The sequence below is a fragment of the Podarcis muralis genome, chromosome 17 (assembly GCF_964188315.1).
Source record: "Podarcis muralis chromosome 17, rPodMur119.hap1.1, whole genome shotgun sequence".
Lineage (NCBI taxonomy): Eukaryota > Metazoa > Chordata > Lepidosauria > Squamata > Lacertidae > Podarcis > Podarcis muralis.
Genome location: NC_135671.1, coordinates 22149805 through 22172426, shown reverse-complemented (window position 1 = coordinate 22172426; position 22622 = coordinate 22149805). Strand labels below are relative to the sequence as shown.

The window sequence follows — 22622 nt, the reverse complement described above, 5'->3', positions numbered from 1 at the left end:
CCTTCATTACCACTTGCCTTGCACAAATACTCTTTCCTCTCCCTATTTTAACTGGGGAAATACTCTTACTTAAGTTGCTTCACCTTGTTCGGTAGGTGTGGTTTCTTTTTTCGAATTGCACTGTGCAATCTAAAGTCACAAATTCAAGTACAGATCAGCTTGCCTAGACAGCAGTTTTCAAAATTAGCCAGGCATCAGGCACATCTTGCACCTGGCTATCAGCTGCTTGCAACCAAGTGAAGATGTCTAGGTTCCAGGAGGGCACCTAACCATAGCTGTCAACTTTCCCCTTTTTTAAAGGGAAATTCCCTTATTCCGAATAGGATTCCTCGCAAGAAAAGGGAAAAGTTGACAGCTATGCACCTAACATGTCCACGATCTGGAGTTTCATGCCTGGGGAATCATTGGACCTGGACTGTTTGCACACACTAATACCACATCCTGTAGAATTCTGTCAGTTAGATTTTATCTGCACAATCCGAATGAATTTCAGGAACCAAAAGGCTTTTTCTGAGCAGGAGCAGTGAATGACATTATAATTAGTTGCTGTAGCTTGTCTTCACTTACCCCACCCTACTGCCCTGCTCACAGTTGGAGTGGGGGGGATTCACGTTATGAATGGTCCATGTCACCATTAAGAAAATGAGGTCGGAATAGGCCAGTGTATATGTGGACTGCCCCTGCTTCAAGTGACTTTTCTTCTTGAAGTTCTCAAAGCTCTTAACCTAGCTCAAGGTTGTCCTCTGAACTAACAGGATGTTTAACTCATAATCATTCACAGTCAGTCCATCATTTGGAAGATAAGACTTTGCCCCAAAATAGCAACTAGATATTCCGTTTCACTGATTATAACTTTGGTTTAATGACCCATTTGGCGCCTAGCTTACATATCTTGCTGGCTCTACGACTTTGAGGAAGGGAAGCATAAAACCAACCAAAGAGCAAGAGTTACGGTGTTACATGCAAATGTATACAAGCCTTGCCAACCATTTCCCCCCCCAGTTAAAAAGCAGTGTCAGGAGATTAAAGGTGCAACACAAACTTGGAGTTGGGACCTGTGTCTCTGCGTTTGCTGATTCAATCTGGAATAGAACTGGGAGAAGAAAAATGGACCATGGAGAACAGATCAAGTGGCCAATCTGCCAACAGCAATCCTGTGCTCAAATCAGTGCTGGACAAGGAATGAGTGGCTTTTCCCTACACCAGAGGTTTTCAACCTTTTTGGGTCCACGGCTCCCTTGACCAACTACATTCTTTCTGCTGCACCCCTGTGGTGCTCAGGAGCTCAGTTGTGTCACCCTGTGCCTGCAGAACTGGCAGTCTCTCAACCTTTTTCAAACACCCTTCCCTTGTGGAGTGTTCCCTCAGCCTCCTCTCCCCTTGGGAGTCCTCTGGGCAGCCACAGACACCACTCCTGGTCTCTGAACTGCCTCCCCCTGCCCCAAAGAAAAGTGCCTTCTCCCATTGCCCACAGGGGCCTGGGAAGCACCCCTTGGCCAGTGCCAGAGCCACCATTTGCCTGTGGAGCTTGTAGCAAGGGCTGCTGCAACAAACAGCTGTGCGGCGGCGCGGCAGCAGCAGGAGGCCCCATTAGCTAAAGTGGTGCTTCAGGTTAAGAACAGTTTCAGGTTAAGTACGGACCTCCAGAACGAATTAAGTACTTAACCCGAGGTACCCCTGTATTGTATACAATATTGTGGCAATATTGCCCAAATGGAAGCCACAATAAATAAAGTTTGTATGGTTTTATTGCGGTATTGTACAACTGCATGTCGAATTAGTTGATGAAGAGTGGGCCACCAGATTATGAACTAACTCTGCTCTGCCCTTTTGGGTATAGTCGATGAGCCAATTCTGAACTGGAAAATGTTCTGCTTGCCACAGCCGTTTCTTTCACAACACGAAGAAGGTAATCTCTTTTATAAAGACAGATAGCCAAAATGAGTTCAATGCCCTTTCGTTTTAAGCTGGAGCAACCATATGTTGATTGGCGTTGTCTGTGCTGATGTTTACTCTTGTCGGACTTTTGTCTAAGCCAAGTCTCCTTACCTCTGGAAGGACATGGTGACACAGTAGATAACTGTGGCTTTTTGAGTTGGTTGCTGCTTCCTCCCACCCCTCTCTTTTTCTTCCAAATTCAGAATGGGCGGGCATCGTGCCCTCTGTGTGTGTCAATACAGCTGCCTTTTTGCCCTTGGACGTTGGACGACAGGTCATTAAAGTATGTCTTGCTTCTTAATTTTTCAAGTGAGAGCTGGTGTGGGCAGCTGCCACGGACCTACACTGGTACATTCACAATGGCTGGCTGTATGGCCTCATCCTTTACTGCCCACTAAAGGGCTGCTGAGAGAGGGAGAAAGCTGCAAGTATAGTGCTATGGCAGCTGGCATCTCTAGAGATGGGTGCCAACCATAGCTCTTTGGCAGCAGGTGCACACAGGAAGGCAAAAGAGAAGGGATGTTTTCCCACTTGGTTGGTCCAACATAAAAACCAGCTGAGGCAGCCTAGAATAGCAACAACCTTTTTTTTGCTACTGCTGCATCACACTGTTGACTCACGTTAAGCTTGTGGTTCACCAAGACCCCAATATCCTTTTCACAGGTACTGCTAGCAAGCCAAATGTCCCCCATCCTATATTTGTGCATCTGGTTTCTTCCTGACTAAGTGCAGAACCTTACATTTGTCCCTATTTAAATTAATTTTGTTAGCTTGGGCCCAGTTCTCCAATCTGTTAAGGTCATTCTGAATCCTGATTTTTGCCTTCTGTGGCATTAGCTACCCCTCCTAGTTTGGTGTCACCTGCAAATTTGATGAGCGTCCCCTCAATCCCTTCATCCAAATAGTTTATAAAGACATTGAACCCAACACCACAACCCAGCTCTGCTCCCTTCTGAAACAAGTGAGAACTTTGGGCTTCTACCAGCCCTTATGCTATCTCCGTGTTAGTGGTAATAGAGGCGCTTAGCTGCCTGCACTGTTCAGAAATGGTTTGAGGCACTGGTGAGCTTGAAGCTACACTACAGGGTATCAAAAAAGTGGTTTGTGCCACTGAGACTTTAGTGAGAGGGAAATGGACTTGGAATCTTTTTCCTCTCACGGATAAAGTATGATGGCCAAATGGTGTATGGCTCTGGAATTACTTCATACAGTAAATGTAAACTTAAGATGTTAAATATTGTCGATGTGGTTTGAGTCCTGGAAACTCTGTCCAAATATACTGGCTGTGTAACAAAGCAAATGAATTTTGGTCTCGAACAAGGAACAGAATAAAGAGAAAAACAATTCGCTCCAGGTCCGGTTTATTCTGATTAGCCAGTGTCAAAAAGCACCTTAGCAACAAACAGAACTAATATCCTATATCAGGGATGTCCAGCCGGTCAATCGCGATCTAGATCACTGCCAGTTCACTGGGTAGATTACTGCCAGTTTTTTTATATTGGGAGTAGATTGCAGTCTCTTGGAAGTTGGACGTGCCTGTCCTATATAATTGTTGCTGTAAGGTGTTAGGCAAAACCTTGATAAGTCTTCAACCCACTCATAATAGAATGGGAAACAGAAATGTCTGAACACACAACCATGGGAAAGCTTACAGTCTTATTTCAGGGTGAAAGAAGGAAGACGGGGGTTTAATATATTTAGACAGAATTGGACAATGTTCATGGAATACCGGTGTGATTTAAGATGTGTTCTCAACTTCCAAAATATTTATTCGAGGCGATTTAGGATTGTTTCCAATGCTGCCTGTGCGTGAGCAGAATGGATTTTTACTTATTTGGGTGTGATTCATGCTCTGCTCCCTGAAGTAGTTTGGCCCACTGGGCTCTAAGAGTGAAGCATGATGCTAAGTATGGGAACAATGCAAAAGGAGTTCTTTTGCACAGATGCAGGCGGAAAGAGGAAGTTAGGAGAAAGGGTAGTGAGAGGTTTTGGGGGTGTATGAGAGAGAAAGCAGGGCAGGGGAGGAAATCAACCATCCCAAGGCTCAGAGAGCAGTGCTCAGCCATTTTTGGTTTCAATTTTAGTTTCTCATTTTTCCAGTCTTCCCTCATTTCTCCCTCCACCTCATCTTTAGCTTTGGTTCACCACCTTAGAAAGACACTGAACTGAGGCTTCTTATAGCCACAAGTCCCGGCAGACCCCAGATAATAGGAATGTACAGGAACTCTTCCGAAATGGATGGTGTGATTGACATTGTGCTGGAAGCATCTCAAGCATCTGGTGGTGATAACGAGGCAAGTTTTGCTGGGGATTATTTTACGGCTTTCGAGTCCGTTTGCTGCTTTTCGGCTGTAGCGTTTTAAAGTAGGAGTTGATCTGAAGCTGCAAAAATAAACAGTCCATTGTGATTGAACATCTAAGAGTGACCGAAGTTACTGTTCCGGGGATTGCAGAAACTGGACCTTGCGGTTTTGATTTGCTGTTGTAATTTTGTTGCAGGGCTGATGAAGGAAGGGTTCAGCTTGCACAACAAAGCTATTCCGGTGGAGGCAGAGCAATCGCGTCCATTTTTGCACATGGCTTTCCATGAAATAACTCGGAGATCTATGATTACAGAGATTTCCCCCTCCTGAATGGCCGTCTTTTGCTCTGTTCCTGAAGGAATAGTCTCCTTGCACTGCTACTGCAAGAAGCAGCAGCCCTACCCAACCCAAGTATGACAAATCTCTATCTGAATGTGATCTTCCAAAGAGCAAGGGCTAAGGGTAGAGTGGGGAACCTGTGGCCATTCAAATGTTCTTGGACTACAAGTCCCATCAGCCTCAGCCAGCATGACTATTGGTCTGGAATGAGATGAGATGAGTTGTAGTAAAACAGCTACTTTGAGATCTTTTATAGAATGTCCAGTAGGAGAACACTTCAATCTCCCAGGACATTCTATACAAGATCTCAAAGTAGCTGTTTTACTACAAAGGAATTTCAGAAATAGACTGGAAAGAGAAGCTGCTGAATTGCAACTTATTACCAAACTTAAAACCATGGAGAGACCTGGTCTGAACAAAGACATTGGATTCTTATCTCATTATACATGACAAAGCCATTTTTCTCACCCCTTCTCACCCCTTGCTTTTTCCTGTAAGACCTATTGCAGTCGTTAAGAGTCGTCAACAGGCTCATCACAGCTATCTGCCAATCACCCATTCCCACCACCCTTCTGAGTAATACCCCTCCCCCCACCTTCTCACTATATAGAAGGATCTGGCAACTTCTGTTTCAGTGTATCTGAAGAAGTGTGCATGCACACGAAAGCTCATACCAAGAACTAACTTAGTTGGTCTTTAAGGTGCTACTGGAAGGAATTTTTTTTTGTCCCCCCCCCCCCCACAACAAACACTCTGTGAGGTGAGTGGGGCTGAGAGACTTCAAAGAAGTGTGACTAGCCCAAGGTCACCCAGCAGCTGTATGTGGAGGAGCGGAGACGCGAACCCGATTCCCCAGATTACGAGACTACCGCTCTTAACCACTACACCACACTGGCTCACTGTGCACTAAGGAGGCCTGTTCCTGGTTGCATGCTAAAGTGTGAGAGGAAGTCCTGACTTGTTTTTTCTCAATAAAAGCAGCTTCAAGAAGGGTGCAGATTTGAGCACAGGATTGCTGTTGGCAGACTGGCCACTTGATCTGTTCTCCATGGTCCAGTTTTCTCCTCCCAATTCTGTTCCAGCTTGAACCAGCAAATGCAGAGACACAGGTCCCAACTCCAAGTTTGTGTTGCACCTTTAATCTCCTGACACCGCTTTTTAACTGGGGGAGAAATGGTTGGCAAGACTTGTATACATTTGCATGTAACACCATAACTCTTGCTCTTTGGTTTGTTTTATGCTTCTCTTCCTCAATGCCTTAGAGCCGGCGTTAGAAACTCAGGTATTCAAGCTAGGTGGCAAATGGCTCCTTAAAACCAAGGTTTCAGTCACCAAAACGGAATTTCTAGTTCAGTGTTTCCCAACCTTGGGCCTCCAGCTGTTTTTGAACTACAATTCCCATCATCCCTGACCACTGGTCTTGCTAGCTAGGGATGATGGGAGTTGTAGTCCAAAAACAGCTGGAGGCCCAAGGTTGGGAAACACTGTTCTAGTTGCCATTTTGGGGCAAGATGGCTCCAGTGTCTTATTTTTCAAATGAATGATTGACTGGGATTGATTCTCAGCCAAACATCTGGCTAGTTCAGAGGACAACCTTGAGCTAGTTTAAGAGCTTTGAGAACTTCAAGAAGAAAAGTCACTTGAAGCAGGGGCAGTCCACATATACACTGGCCTATTCCAACCTCTTTTTCTTTATGGTGACACAGACCACCCATATTCCCGTGGGAATATTTTTTACAGCTGTGAGCAGAGCAGTGGGGCCAAGCTACAGCAATGAATTATAATGTCATTCACTGCTCCTGCTTAGAAAAAGCATTTTGGTTCCTGAAATTCATTCGGATTGTGCAGATAAAATATAAGCCCAGGCATCTTCGCTTGGTCTCATGTGGCTGATAGGTGCAAAATGCGCCTGGTGCCTGGCTAATTTCAAACAGGGGAACATTTTGCCTACATGGGCTGGATCCTTATCAGACCCTAGTCAGTGGGGGCAGATTTTACAAGTAGATCTAGTCCAGAAGTCAGGACTTAAGAGGTTGCCAAGAGTTCCCATGGGGAACATTTTCGCACCGCCAATCCATCTGCTAGGGCCAATGCCTGTTGTCCTTTGCCAATGCACAATTAGGAATGCACTTTAAGGCTTCCAGTTGTGCACTGACAACTGCATCTGTACCTTCCCAATACTAGACATCACATATGCTCAAAGGTGTGGGGCAGGTAAGCATGGTTTGGGGAATGCAGCCTTGCAGGCAGTGTTTGAATCCCTGCCAGTTTGACTTGCAAGCCAAAGTTTCCTCACCTGTGCTGTTGAGAAGCTCAAGGTGATATGTTAACGAGCCTCCTAGGATAAGGCTATAACTGGTGATATTGACTTGCAACATCCATGCCTTTAAATACAGTGGTGCCTCGCAAGACGAAAAGAATCCGTACCGCGAGTCTCTTCGTCTTGCGATTTTTTCGTCTTGCGAAGCAAGCCCATTAGCGGCTTAGCGGATTAGCGGCTTAGCCGGCTTAGCGGACCAGCTGATAAGCGGCTTAGCGGATCAGCTGTTAAGCGGCTTAGCGGATCAGCTGTTAAGCGGCTTAGCGGATCAGCTGATAAGCGGCTTAGCGATCAGCTGTTTAGCGGCTTAGCGGATCAGCTGTTAAGTGGCTTAGCGGATCAGCTGATAAGCGGCTTAGCGGCTTGGGGAAAGGGGGGGGGGAGAAAAAAAGCCTGCAGGAACTCGCAAGACATTTTCATCTTGCGAAGCAAGCCCATAGGAAATTCGTTTTGCGAAGCACCTCCAAAACGGAAAACCCTTTCGTCTAGCGGGTTTTCCGTCTTGCGAGGCATTTGTCTTGCGGGGCACCACTGTAGTGCAATTTGATCACAAATGCAATGTATGTTTGAGAAGAGAGAAAAGGGTATTGTAGAAACACTAAGCAGAATGAGCTGTCTTACGATGTATTTTGTTAAAATTGCTTTTTTATGATTATGGGCAGAGCTTTATTTGTTTTTTTGCTCCGTTATAACAGATTGTGTGCAATCTTATCTTTTTCTCCATAGGCTTCACCTGGCCTGCAAGACATTCTTAGGTTTGCAGCTTAAATGAAGCACTTTAGCACTACGCAAGTTTATAAATGTACTTTAAACCTTCCCGAAAAAGACACCCCAAATCATTAACTTTTCTGCTCAGTGACCTGTTCTCAGCTTTGTTTGTTTACTAGAAAAACCAAGAACAAACAGTGACTGCATTCTGACATTGTGTATTTACTTTACCAAAATAAACTCCAGGCGAATTCATAATCTGAAGATAAATGTGCAAATAACAGCTTGTTTGGTTTGGATGCAAAGATGGCTGGACTACTTTTGCATAGCTGGCCAAAGTCTTTGTGAGCTAATATATCAAAACTCCCCGTGAAAGGTCTTTTATGACTTCTGGGATGACTGCAGCAGTAATACTTGCTGCCTTTGAAAACCAGAAGGCCACAACCCTACCCTTTAGATCGTATGCTCAGATCACGTGTACAAGTTTTTTGTATGTACAAATCGTACAGTCTGGGCAGCGGAAGGTCATGGCTGTGTACAGTCAGCATAACCTCGCCAGTGTCCTGGCAGAACATGGTTGTGTTGTGAATTGACGTGGCACAGAATTTGTGCTCTGCCCATGTCTCTGTCCCTATTTTGGCTGCTCTGCCTCTGCATTTTCTCTGGCAGAGCAGCTGTGTTGATGGTGTATCCCTACAGCACGTTGGAGACTTCTGATCTGCTGGTAGAATATATTGTGTTCCGCTGCCGGGCTTCTGCTGAGATCCTAGAACTCTTCGGCTGATGCAAACTCAAGGATAAGATTGCACTCTGATATTTTATTTGCATCAGTTTTAAATTCACCCTTTCTGTGTGGAGATTTGAAAAGACGATTCTGCCGGCAAAATTTCAAAATACGGTATACATTTTGGAATGAATACTCTTCTTTCAAAACAAAATGTTAAGTGTGTAAATACAATATTATAAACTTGAAATTGGTCTTGGAGAATGGAATAGTTTTGCATTAACAGTTTCTTTTCAGTTCAGTTGTAATAGGAGGAAGAATGAAATCTTGCTTGCTAACATTCTGTCGATTCAGTGAAATGCAGACTGTGTTCTTAGCCTTATAAGAAACCAAGTGTTTACACTAGCAATGAATGCTCCCTCTTCGCTGCTGCTGCCTCCTCCTCCTTTTTTTTCTTCTTCCTTTTTCACATGCTGTTTACTTTCAGAGCCCTGGCTTGTGTTTGCGGTTTTCCATTTTCTGTCAAGCTGCATTGGTAGAGATAAAAGCGATCTTCGTTCTGCAAGTTGTCTTATATCTGTTTTACGGACTATCTGCTCTTTTCAGATATGTAGCTGCGGAAAACACTTCGGGCCACTCAGGGCAAAATAAACTAACATGAAAAAGTCTTGTGTTTTTCAACTTAGTGTTCAAGAACATAGGTTCTTCATGGTGGTGAAACGATATTTTCTCATTATGATTTGACAATATGCCAGTAACAAAATATGCAATAATTTACTGACCAGTGAAGTTAAAAAATAAAAAAAATTCTTCAGTTCTTTGGGCAATTTATTTTCACCACCATTTAAAGGAAAGGTAGGGGAAGGGATATTTTGACTATGTCTGAAGTAGTAGTTCTTTTTAAGGATAACTCTGGTTTTGTTTCGTTTTAAAATATTTTTATTAACCAATTTTCACATAACAATTTGTCAGTCCTCTTAATCAATTACATTATTTCCCCCCCTTTCCCCCCTCAACCCTCCCTCTCCCCCTCACCAAGGTCTTCCCTCAGCTCCCCTCCCTGATTTCTTTACATATATTGTTTTCTGCATGTTGTAAAATTGTACGTATGCTTACTTTATCTATCATATGTTCAGCTAATAAATTTGTGAATGTTTATTCAAAACCTGCCAGAGGCCAATTCCTTTTCTTGTCTTTTTAGATAGTTTGTAAAAAAGTTCCCATTCTTCCTTGAAGTCACCGTTGTCCTTTTGCCGCAGCTTATATGTCAGTTTGGCCAATTCCGCACAGCTCATCAATTTTTCTTGCCACAGTTCTTTCGTTGGGATTTCCTCGTTCTTCCATCATTGTGCTAACAAGACTCTTGCCGCTGTTGTAGCATACATAAATAAGTTCTTTACTTTTATTGGCAGGTCTTGTCCTACAATAGGATAACTCTGGTTTTTATTTAGTTTCTTGTGGCAGTCTTCTTCTTTCTTCTTCTTCTTCTTCTTCTTCTTCTTCTTCTTCTTCTTCTTCTTCTTCTTCTTCCACTCACACAAAACTCAGCCCCTGCTCTGCCTATGTAAGCCCTGCCATCGGTTCTGATAGCTGAATGGAACCATATTCCGAGGGAATATGAGATGCTTGGGAACATTGGTGAATCTTGTTCTGCCCCCACCTCCGTGCTTGCAGTGTTTCTGCCGCTTAAATACTGAACTAACCCGTCCCCCCGTTAAATATAGTTTAGACAATATTGTAGTGAGCTCACTAAATCATCATGCTGTTATAAGCACCAAGATGCTACTCCATTTCACAGCTTCATAGAACTCCTGAAGTTTACGTTGCAAATGCCTCAGACTTTGGCAAATTGCTCAGTATCTGACTATTCAGATGTAGTTAACCATTCTTTTGAGAACTCAAATACTGATTGAAGGGAAGATTTGAGTACAATATATATGTATCATATCAGTTAATGAAGGATGTACACTGGTTTTTAACGTGGCTTATTTACTTTTCTAAAGAACACAAAAGCAGAAGCCTAATCCTTTCCTGCGTGCTTCTGTAGTTTATAAGGAAGGAGGTCAGTAAGAGCTGTTCGACAGTGGAATTTGCTGCCAAGGAGTGTGGTGGAGTCTCCATCTTTGGAGGTCTTTAAGCAGAGGCTTGACAACCATATGTCAGGAGTGCTCTGATGGTGTTTCCTGCTTGGCAGGGGGTTGGACTCGATGGCCCTTGTGGTCTCTTCCAACTCTATGATTCTATGATTCTAGGTCTTTGTTAAAATGACAAAGTGAGCCTGCCAGAAATCCCTACTCGAATTATTTAAATTAAATTTCCCTTTGATAGTTTCACTTATTTTGAATCCTACAGATTTATCCCATTAGACATACAAAATATCTCCAGATTTCAAGAAAGAGCAGTCAGGGAAATGTGTTGACCTTTGGGATGGTATATAGACTCTCCAAAAGAATTACAAAAACGTAAGATAATGCTAGAGCACGATTGCAATCTTAGTTTAACCCACTTATCAAGTTATAGCATTTTAATTGAATGTCCTTTTACTGAAGATCTGCTTTTAACCGTTTCTTTGCGGGTTTTTCTTTTTGTTTTTTTTTACGTTTGCGCAACTAACGTCTTGAGGATTAAGATTCTTGTTGAAAGATGAATTTGGAAGTTTTCTGGGGGGGGGGGACTACAAATCATTTCTCTGTGCTTTCTGAGGGAAATAAGAAAAGCTGATATCAAAAGGGAAATGTTTCCTTGGTCCCAGGATTAAATAACAGTGATGGTGATGATGATGATGATGATGATGATGATAATAATAATAATAATAATAATAATAATAATAATAATAATAATAATAATGTGTACAACTAAATAATCAGGATTTTGCCAGCTTTGAAAACAACAGAAAGCATAGCTTAGTATGGTATGTAGTAATAAAGAATACAGAAACACATTTCAATGGTTTTGTAAAAGTTCTTTTGGGGTTTTTCGGGGTATGTGTGTGTTTGTTTTTTGCAATAGAGTTGTCTAATTTGAGGAAGTTAAGCCAAAGAGGATCTAAACCTGGGTGCTATTTTTGTCTGGGCTACCTTTTTAATGCAGAAATGAAACTTCTGAATCTGGAAATTTTGTTAAGTAGAACGAGCTTGTTCAGGAAGTGGAGAATAAGAATTCCCTTAACTTTCCGCAAGTTGGCACGACCAGAGCCTGCACCTCTTCAACAAACAGCAGTGGTCTGTCTTGGTTTGTTTTACCATTTCTCCACCATGACTTTCAGAAGTTGCTTCCACAGCATTGTGGGATGAGAGTTCTAGAACAGATTCTAAAAGAAGGCACTGTTTCCACTAAGTGGCTTCAGAAAGCCACTTCAGGATTTGAATGGATGGTATTAAGCAACGCCTTCAACGGTGCTCTCGGTTTGCTTGTAGAATTCTTGAATTTTTGAAAACAAGTGGGTGATGTCAGGTTTTCAACATTGCAGTGTATCGCCAGCCAAACATTGCAGCGAGATTTTGGGTGAAACTGCCGCAGCTCTCATTGTGGGAGCTGAGGTGCTTTCGTCCCAGCGCCTTGCGGGCTGTGGCCAATACAGCTGGCCCCAGCGTGCTGCTCATCCAGGGGGGCAGAAAGCCTTGTGCTAGTCCCTATTTCTCTCCCTACCCCACAGGGTTGTTGTGAGGTTGAAACTTCAGGGGGGGGGGAGAAGGAGCTCGTTGTAGAGAAAGGCTGGGGGGGGGGGGAGAACCCCCAAATCTTCACTGTCATTCCAAATCAATGCAACGTACTCTATATCTTCTTTAAAAATGTAACTAACATTTTTTCTTTGTGGATTTCTTTCAGGCCAAAGCTGTGAACCTTAGAATGTCATGATGGCTTGCCTTACGGTGACAGAAATGGAAGGCCCGGCCTCATCTACTCTTCACCAGAATGGTGGCATCCTTGGGAATGCAGCTGTTTCCACGCACACAGAGCCACTGCTTCGAGTTTACTTGTATCATTCCCAAGGAAAGATGGACGGCGATTATCTACAGTTTCCAGCAGGAGAGTACGTTGCAGAAGAGATCTGTGTCGCTGCTTGTAAAGCCTGTGGTAAGATCACACACCCTGTTTTCTGACCAACGGAACCGTTTCAGCCTCACTTTTCTGGGATTTGGCAAGAAAACACAGATCAGAATGGCGCTTTGTGGCTCAGACAGCCCCAGCAATGTTCCTTCAGTGCTTTGCAATCAAATGTTTGAAGGAGTGTCCCAGGGGCTGTTGGAACAGCTGTGTACTGCACCTCGAAGCCTTGACAGCTGAGGCTTCAGAGAGCAGTTCCGGGAGGGAGAAGTGGTTTGATGGGAGTGTGCTTGCTCCAGCACAGGAACGGTCGTTTAAGTTCCAGATTGTTCCTTTGCAACCCCACCCTTACCCACATCTGACATCCCCAGGTTTGACCCACAGCCTGGAGGTTCACCCATGGTTTAGTGTCATGCGAATGAGTCTTGGGCTCCCCCTCTTCTTCCCCCCATTAACTGCTGTTTAGAATTGCCAGAACACTAAACTGTACTCACTCTTAACTACTATTGAAACAAGCCAGCTTCATGAAACATAGCTCTAAATAAAGCATAGTTAAGGCTAACTGGGTTGTCCACGTTTGGACATAACACAAACCTGAAGTTAGTTGCTATGGTCTCCTTCTGACTAGAGGGGGAGCATACTTCACATAATGCTGGCACGTTCACATAATGCTCAACCATAGTTTAACATTTCACCTAAACAAGGCTTTTGTTGGTGTGAGGAAAAGAACGGAACCTGCGGCTGGTGCTCACACCTTCCTGTTCGTCTCGGAAGCTGCGGTTGTCTTTTGAAACCATAGGTTCCTCTTCACTCAAGCTGCCCCTGATATTCTCTGACTAGACAAAGGAAGCTTTTGCTGAACCAAATGGGAAAAAGGTGCTTTCAAAAGAGACCCAACGCCTGGACGATATCTTGATGGTGTAGGTGACAGTCACTGGTCCTTCTCGCTCCTCTGGCAATTTTAGGATTTCAAACATCCGATTAAGAATTTGCATCCATGCATTTAAGAGAAAATGTGACCAGAGCCCAGAGGCTGCACATTTTTGGGGGGGAAGACTTGGGAAGGAAAACTGTTCAGTGTAACAGAAACCTTAGTGCCATTAATGTCATTAAAAGAAATCAGTCTGTTTTGTGGAATTAGAGAATAGTTTGGTTCCATATTTTTAAGCTGCTAGTATCATCTAAGATTGTCCATTGCTAACTGTTGGAATTCGATTAATAGCATAACATTATCTGCTGGTGTATACTTTCTGGTGACAACTCCTGCATGGACTGTTCCTTTTTTATCTTTACCAAGTATTTCTATTATTGAAGTAAATACTGTAGTTAGTGCTTAAGCCTGAGTGCTCAATTTTTAAAAATTACTAGGAAGGTAATTGCAAAGCCATATGCATTGTATCCTAGGGTAGTAGGGGAGCTTTCTGGTGTAGTCTCAGAAGTTCTGTCATCCTAGAGAATAGGAAAGGTGCCACAGGAAATGATTTAAGGTTGCCAAGATCAGATTGTGTCTTTAAAATATATACATTGGACAACATGTCTGTTCTGCCCACCCCAGATACCTTCAGATGCCCTCATAGAGCCTTTATGTTACCTAGGGGAAATCAAAGTTCCATCTTGGAGTTAAAAGATGTGTCAGGAGAACGTACTATGGAACACTTTATTCCTTCTTTTTCACCATCTATACTTTACTTGTTCATGAAGGTTTGATTTAACCCACCAAGTTACACTGATTCAAAACAACGCTCTACTTTTTGAGTTTTGGAAGACAAGGAATGTGAGCACTGCAAAAAAAAAAAAAAGTTGTGCAGTTCTGTTTGTAATCTGAATTCTTAGCATCCGGTAGATCATTGATGATCTTTTTTCCTTTAGATCAATGAGTGGTCTTAAGCAGGTTATGGGGCACATGCCAAACCATGGTTAAGGAAGCTTTGTTTGGCTTTTGGTCATGCCGCTGGTCTATGAATATTCATGCTTGCAAAGAGTTTCCTTATCTATTCCTTGCTATTACTGACTTTATTTTCTTAGTACCTCCAAGTATGAACTTAGGACTCTGTTGTTCTGTCAGTGCTTCTGTGAAGGATGTTATTAGTCCACTTCTCTTTCTGTGCCAAGTGTTGCACCTTTCTGGGGTGTGGTATAGAACCAGCCATCAGACTATGGCTCTCCATGTGAGCTGTTTGTCTGGCACTGTTGAATTAAGCTTTGCTTTGCATCTTATGTGGCTCGGTCCCTTTCTGCGTTTCCATGCATTAGAGCCATGGAATACTTACTTATTTAAGTCTTCGTTCTTCATTGCAGTCCTAGCCTATATCTTTTGTTCGGGAGAAGGTGGCTTTTCAGGAGTGTGTTGTTTAGACAGTAGGCTAGCATATGCACATGTAGCTTGTCATTTCCTCCCTTCCTTGGTCCAGATGTTCTGCTTCTGCTGAATAATTCTGCATTCAGAATTCCAATCCCCTCTCCCTTCTCTCAGGGTGGCCTTCAGCATATAAATCTAGGACAGCCTTTCTCAACCTGTGGGTCCCCAGATGTTGTTGAACTACAACTCCCATTACCCCTAGCTAGCAAGGCCAGAGCTCGGGGATGATGGGAGTTGTAGTCCAACAACATCTGGGGACCCACAGGTTGAGAACCGCTGATCTAGGAAGTAAAATGGAAGAGACCGAATGCAAGAGACAGAACGATACCTGGGTACCAGAGGTTTGGCTAATAATCAGTAGTTTTCCTAACACAGTCCATTCCATGGAATCCAGATCTCCATGGTCTCAAGCAAAGTTCCTCACCATTCTGTTGGCTATTTGCAGTATCGTAACGTTGCAGAGAAGGGGGACGCGGGTGGCGCTGTGGGTTAAAGCCTCAGCGCCTAGGACTTGCCAATCGCAAGGTCGGCGGTTCGAATCCCCGCGGCGGGGTGCGCTCCCGCTGCTCGGTCCCAGCGCCTGCCAACCTAGCAGTTCGAAAGCACCCCCGAGTGCAAGTAGATAAATAGGGACCGCTTACCAGCGGGAAGGTAAACGGCGTTTCCGTGTGCTGCGCTGGCTCGCCAGATGCAGCTTGTCACGCTGGCCACGTGACCTGGAAGTGTCTGCGGACAGCGCTGGCCCCCGGCCTCTTAAGTGAGATGGGCGCACAACCCTAGAGTCTGGCAAGACTGGCCCGTACGGGCAGGGGTACCTTTACCTTTACCTTTAATGCTGCAGAGAGCTTGCTGGGGAGACCATGCATTAAAAAGGGACTCAAAACGTACTTAAAGAAGGTTTTAATAAGAAAAACAAAAACTCCATTTACACTAAATACATCAACAAACCAGACCCAACCACCAACCCATCCCCCAGGGAAATGGGAGAGCTAGGTGCTGCTCCTTATATACTACACCCAATTGCTGACACAGCTTAAGCAATACAACTCAGCAGCACCTGCTATGTTTCACAGCTGTAAAGCTGGGTCTCGTTATTTTGCTCTTGCCCTTGCTCTGGCCCCTTAAAGACATACACATCGGGTGGAACAATGATGAACCTTTACATTTAAAGAAACCATTCAACACATTCAAGATCCGGGGACTTTGTTTAAACACATTTCATAGAACGTAGGATGCTGTTTTATACCACGTGAGTCTGTTGGCCCATCTAGCTCATATTCCCTCCACCAACTGGCAGCTGCTCTCAAGTGTTTCACACCAGGTGACATTCCCTGGCCTATCTGGAGATTGGACCTGGTACCTTCTGCTACAGAGTCATGAACCTTCAGCTATTGGTTACTTTCTCTGGCCCTTATCCCTGTAACAGGGATTTCTTGGGATGATGATGATTGAAATAGGCCAGTACTCTGCTCCTCCCCAAATCCTCTGCCTAATTTATTATATCACACAACATACAATCATGGCAGAAAACCACAGTCCGTTCCTCCCCACCCCCACCCTGCAATCTGCAAATGTGGTTCTTTACCATCAAAGGTGATGGAGCCAGCCGTCACAAATGGCGCTGTTTAGCATAAAATAAAGACACAGAGAGCCAGCAATATTTTCATGGATGGAGGGCAGCTCATTCGAACTTCTTCTCTCCTCTCCGGTATCTTTTATTATCCTTTGTTCTCTCCTGTCGCATGGCCGTTTGCCAATGTCTCACGTTACCTACATCCGGTCATGGCTTTTACCCACCCATCGCCATATAAGGTTATGCACTTAATACACTGCAAGGCACGGGCATGCAGGTCACCGAGGTCAGCGAGGCACCAGGTGGCGCTACAAGCCTTTGCCATGACTTCCTGGCTCCCACACAAAGGCAATGTCCTAAGGGAGGGCCTTCTACTTTTACCACTAAGACGTGAGTGGCAATACAGGGCGAGTTTGAGCAATCCATGGAGTGAAAGAAACCAGGGTTGGCTGCAAAATCCAAACGTGGTAGATTGGCACGTTGGTGGGTACTTTTCGTGTACCCTGCGTCTTATGTAAATAAGATTATCAAACACTTTTGAGACAATTAAATGCAGATGGTTAGACAATGAATTTCAAGAAATTAGTAGCCAAATCGGGATAGTGTCTGTGCAGGTTTGGGGATGCTGCAGTGTGGACTGCCAATGGCGACTTACTTCTACCACCTGGCCAAACCGAATCAACACACTAGCGAGACTGAATGTGCTGCCATCGACAATACTACAGGGGAGAGTCCAGAAAATACCGCTTGCAGAGAGACCATGTCCCTTTGGACAGAGTTGTATAGAATCCGTTGTGCATGTTCTTTTGCACTGCCCCTCGTATCAGAGAATTCCATCTTAAGTTCATTAATCAGTTGGTTATTAGCAGAGAGTAGCATTTAGATGAATGTAAAGTAGCCTTCCTAATGTTGACCCAGGACAGGCATAGGATGGAGATAGTAGCCAGGTTTCTGCAACAAGCAGTGAGGATCCGTGGATATTATACAACAGTATTGTAATTGTTAGATGAGTGGTTTTCTTGTACTGAACCTTTGGGAATGTTGTCTATATGCCAATAAAGGTTTGAGAATGATTGATTGATTGACCTTTAATGGGTGTTACAGGAACTGTTCTCCAGCGGCTAAGATGCCAACACACGAGGATAGCAGATCTACCATGATTTATGTTGAACTACTAAGCACAGGAGGAGGCACAAGTCCATTACATGGTTACTTAGGAGATAAATTCTAAAGCCCTCATTATTTTGCAAGCAGGGACAAACCCGATCTCAGTTTACTGCCCTCGCTAACCGTGAAATTTCGCACAGGCACAAGCAAGGATCTGAAATGCTCTTCAGCGTACCGACATGTTGGCTTGAAATACAAGGAGGCTTTTGTCTGTCTCTGTACATAAAGTACGGGTTCTGCACTGCTGTCCCCTCCGTTGAGCTCAGCTAGAGCATTCCAACTGCGAAAAAGAACCACTTGCAAGTTAAATATCCCCAAGATAAATATGCCTAGGACCTCTCAACCAAAGTAGAAGCTTTTTTCAGTCCTGGTCTAAAGCTATTTATTACACTCTCATACATGCGTGAGTCTCCTATTTTGGAATATGCAGCACTGGAAACAAATTAGTTCAGTTACATAAATGTACAACTGAAAGCAACTTAAATTATTCAAATAGCTAAGCAGCAAATGTTCTCCCTAGCTGAACTGAATGGATAGCATAAAAAGAATATGCCAGTGTTGTTTAGTAGTTAAGAGTGATGGACCGGGATGACCAGGGTTCAAATCCCTACTCAACCATGAAGCATCTTGAGTGATCTTGGACCAGTTGCAGTCTCTCAGCTTAACCTGGCTCACAGGGTTGTTGTGATGATAAAATTGAATTGGAGGAGAACCACCTAGAGCTCCTTTGGGGAAAGGTGAGATATAAATGCAGTAGGAATCCTAATAACAACAAGAAAAACAATACTATTGGAGGCAGGGGAGTGACTGAGGCCCAATAAGCAGCAGTCTCTAGGGCTGGGCGATATTTGGTTTTCAACATCGCTATGTATCGCCAGCTAAACATTGCAATATATATCGATATCTCATGATGTCTGAAATAAGGATGGAAGAGGTGAACACGTGGGGCTTGACGATATTTGGTTTTCAGCATCATGATGTACCACCAGCTAAACATTGCAATATACCAATAGATCACAATGTCTGAAATAAGGATGGAGCTATGTGGAAGCGTTATCAGGGACGTGGGTGGCGCTGTGGGTTAAACCACAGAGCCTAGCACTTGCTGATCAGAAGGTCGGCAGTTCGAATCCCCACGACGGGGTGAGCTCCCGTTGCTCCGTCCCTGCTCCTGCCCATCTAGCAGTTCAAAAGCATGTCAAAGTGCAAGTAGATAAATAGGTACCGATCCGGCGGGAAGGTAAACGGCGTTTCCGTGCGCTGCTCTGGTTCGCCAGAAGCGGCTTAGTCACGCTGGCCACATGACCTGGAAGCTGTACGCCGGCTCCCTCGGCCAGTAAAGCGAGATGAGCACCGCAACCCCAGGGTCGGTCACGACTGGACCTAATGGTCAGGGGGTCCCTTTACCTTTATGTGGAAGCATTAGCTGGTTTCACGGTTTTCCCCCCATTGTGATTTTTGCCAGTGGCTGCTCTGGTGATTCGCTGCCCCTTGCAAGAGGCAGGGGAGAGCTGAGCTGGGGGAGTTAACAGGGGCTGCAGGAATCAAGAGAAGCCTTGGCTGGCTTCACAGTTTTTTCTCACATTGTGATTTTTGCATAGGACACATACACCATGAGTCACGATATATTAGCAGGTCAGAAATTATGAAGCCGATATCGCAATATGGACTTCAAGAGTGGCTGGGGAAACCCAATGATAAAATTATTATTATTATTATTCAAACTGGTTTTGGAGAATATATTGGTATATTGCCCAGCCCTAGTAGTCTCTCTGGAAAGCCTGGAAATCCTTCATCAGTGTAATAATAAATATGATCAATCTATCTTCCCCTATGTTTTGGCTCTGTGACAAGAGCAGCGTCAGCTTAGTACACATGGCAGCAACATGTCAAAAGCAGAATGCAGCACATTGACTTAATTTAAACTGGCAGAAAACTGCACCGAAAGGCAAGTTTTGGGCAGAGCTGCAGGTTTTTTTACACTTCTGCAATTTTTGTGTGTGGTGGCAACCATGATAGCTGAACATAATATTAGACTATCACCACTGTAGTGAAATTTATTTAGAACTTGTTAAGCTACTGTAAGTAACAATCCAGCCTGTGAAATGACAGCAATATTGGAAAGAAGTATTTGTGGATGGAACTGTAAATTCAGTATTTTCCTTCCTAGTGAGGAAAGCCACACTCAATTCCTTTCTGCTTGTCATGCAGTGGCACGGAAGCCTTGCTACAAAATGGTTGAAATGCCTATCGAACTATCATTCTTATATCCTATCGAACTATCATTCTTACCTGAAATCATGTGCAGGATTTAAGATAGGAGCAACAGAAGAATGTAAAGAATGGACTTTGGAAGCTTACGAAATAAATATACAGTCGTACCTTGGTTCTCGAATGCCTTGCGACTCAAACGTTTTGGCTCCCGAACGCCGCAAACCTGGAAGTGAGTGTTCCGGTTTGCGAACATTTTTTGGAAGCCGAACACCCGACGAGGCTTCCAAAGCTTCTGATTGAGTGCAGGAAGCTCCTGCAGCCAATTGGAAGCTGTGCCTTGGTTTTCGAACATTTTTAGAAGTCGAACGAACTTCCCGAACAGATTCCATTTGAGAACCAAGGTACAACTGTAGATGTGTTTTAATGCAGCTACTAAGAGGGGAAAACATCAGGGAAAGGAGGGACAGGAAGTCAAGAAGAAAATGTGCAACCAAAAAAAAATGATACACATGATTGGAGTTACGTAATAATTTGGAAGATTTAATAAAAATGATTATTTTAAAAAAATGCTTGCAATACTAATAGCACCCAGTTTTCAACAGTATGCAATGTGTGTGTATGTAAACAACCAGCCCAAAATCTGTACTGCACTTTTGCAGAAGGGTTTAGATTTCACTATCAGTCCGCAGAGCAGAAATGCATTCTGCTGCTAAGATTATCCATCTGGGATGACAGCCGAGTCAGACGGGGGATTAAGATGTGTCTGTGACCTCTAGCATTCTTGCCATCTTTTCCCACAGGCAGAAAGTTTCACTTACAGTTTTCCACAGTCATTGCCAGAGCTGGAAAATCTTGCTTTTCTATCGCTAACCTTTCTATCTGCGTTAACACCTGCTGCCAAAATGGTAAATCACCTAACCCTTTTTTGCTCTTTTTTGTTTTTTACGTGGGTTTTGTTCTTGTTCACAGAAAGCTCAAGTTACAGACACATTTGGTTCCTCTTGAAATCTCTGCAAAGCAAGAATGCCGTGCTCCCTATCGCTCACCTTCTTATGCAAGGAAAACTAGCTTTAATCGAGATTAGGTAGAGTATTTAGCAGATGATGATGCAATTTAATGACCAATGCCCTTCCAGCATGCATAACGGTAGCCCTTCAACAACAACAACAAAAAAGGCTGGGTTGTTTTAGGAGGTACTGCAGAATAGAGGTGGGCGATATTACGATTAATTGTCTGAAACCAGTATGATGTTCAAACTGCGATACCGGTTTCAAACTTTTTGAGCTGGCCCACAGCTGGTGGCCGGGAAGCCAAGATATAGGGCCAGCTCAGGTTGCCTTGGATCAGCTGTGAGGGGGACAGTTTACAAAAGCCCGTTTCTTGGCTGATCAAGCCCCCTCCGCCTCCTGCAAACTGAAGTGGGGGCCAGCTTGTTTAAACTGCTCCTCTGAGGGGCCAGCAGGCTCAGGGGCCAGCAGGAGGCTGCCCGCCCTTGTCCCCATATAGCTGCTGCTCATGGGAGCCAGAATGGTATGGGGGCTCATTCAACTTCGTGACCTGGGCAAGTCCCCAGACCTCTCTGGCTCGTGCATGCAGGAGCTGTATGGGGTACGGCTGGGCAATTTCAGACATTGTGATATATCAGTTGTTGTTGTTTAGTCATCTAGTCATGTCCGACTCTTTGTGACCCCATGGACCAGAGCACGCCAGGCACTCCTGTCTTCCACTGCCCCCCGCACTTTAGTCAAACTCACGCTGGTAGCTTCGAGAACACTATCCAACCATCTCGTCCTCTGTCGTCCCCTTCTCCTTGTGCCCTCCATCTTTCCCAACATCAGGGTCTTTTCCAGGGAGTCTTCTCTTCTCATGAGGTGGCCGAAGTATTGGAGCCTCAGCTTCAGGATCTGTCCTTCCAGTGAGCACTCAGGGCTGGTTTCCTTCAGAATGGAGAGGTTTGATCTTCTTGCAGTCCATGGGACTCTCAAGAGTCTCCTCCAGCACCATAATTCAAAAGCATCAATTCTTCGGCGATCAGCCTTCAGCCTTCTTTATGGTCCATATATCAGTACATGGCAGCATTTAGCTGCTGATATATCGCAGTGTTGAAAACTAGATTGTCACCCAGTATCCAAAAAGTTAGAGTAAAAAAAGGTAAAACCCCTGGACAATGAAGTCCAGTCAAAGGTGACTGTGGGGTTGTGGCGCTCATCTCGCTTTCAGGCCGAGAGAGCCAGCGTTTGTCCACAGACAGCTCTCTGGGTCATTTGGCTGACTTGACTAAATCGGTTCTGGCACAATGAAACACCATGACGGGAACCAGAATGCACGGAAACGCCGTTTACCTTCCCACCACAGCGGTACCTATTTATCTACTTGCATTGGCGTGCTTTCAAACTGCTAGGTTGGCAGAAGCTGGGACAGAGCAACAGGAGCTCACCCCATCGCGGGGAATCGAACCACCAACCTTCTGATTGGCAAGCCCAAGAGGCTCAGTGGTTTAGATCACAGCGCCACCCGTATGTCATGGCAGAAGTGTAGGGACTGGGATAAACAGTGAGGTTCAGAGTATTGCATTAGTTCCCTTCCATTCTGGTGCTTTTAGTCTTTCAGAAGTGCATTAGTTTTTATGATTATTCATTATCTACTTATGTTCTGAAATGACTGCGGAACGGCTGGAGTTCATGGGAGTTCAACAAAGGTGTATAAGGAAAGGATAAATGCACCTTTTTGTGTTGGTTATGGAAAATCCCCGGTGTGACACCAGCCTTTCCCACGCAATCCATAGCCCCAAATATCTGTATTTTACACTCTTCTGTACAAATAGCTTTAGGCTGCTTTGTAGAAATGACGGGAAATTACATCAAACGTTCATCCTGAATCATTATTTCTTCATCAGGTTTGTAAAGAGTCCAGCTTGCTTATTACAACAT

General features: G+C 44.2%; 1 protein-coding gene across 2 annotated transcripts in view; it reads left to right on the top strand.

The window, feature by feature from the left end:
* The window catches only part of JAK2 (Janus kinase 2), an 86830-nt gene that overhangs the window by 22615 nt on the left and 41593 nt on the right, over window positions 1–22622 (top strand). The window contains exons 1-2 of one of the 2 annotated variants that reach the window (XM_077921705.1): window positions 8114–8506; window positions 12161–12409. In XM_077921705.1, the coding sequence (XP_077777831.1) occupies window positions 12187–12409 (223 nt within the window). In that variant the 5' untranslated portion in view covers window positions 8114–8506; window positions 12161–12186. Of the gene's footprint in view, window positions 1–8113; window positions 8507–12160; window positions 12410–22622 lie in introns of those variants that run through there. The other variant, XM_028711916.2, reaches the window with a different exon arrangement.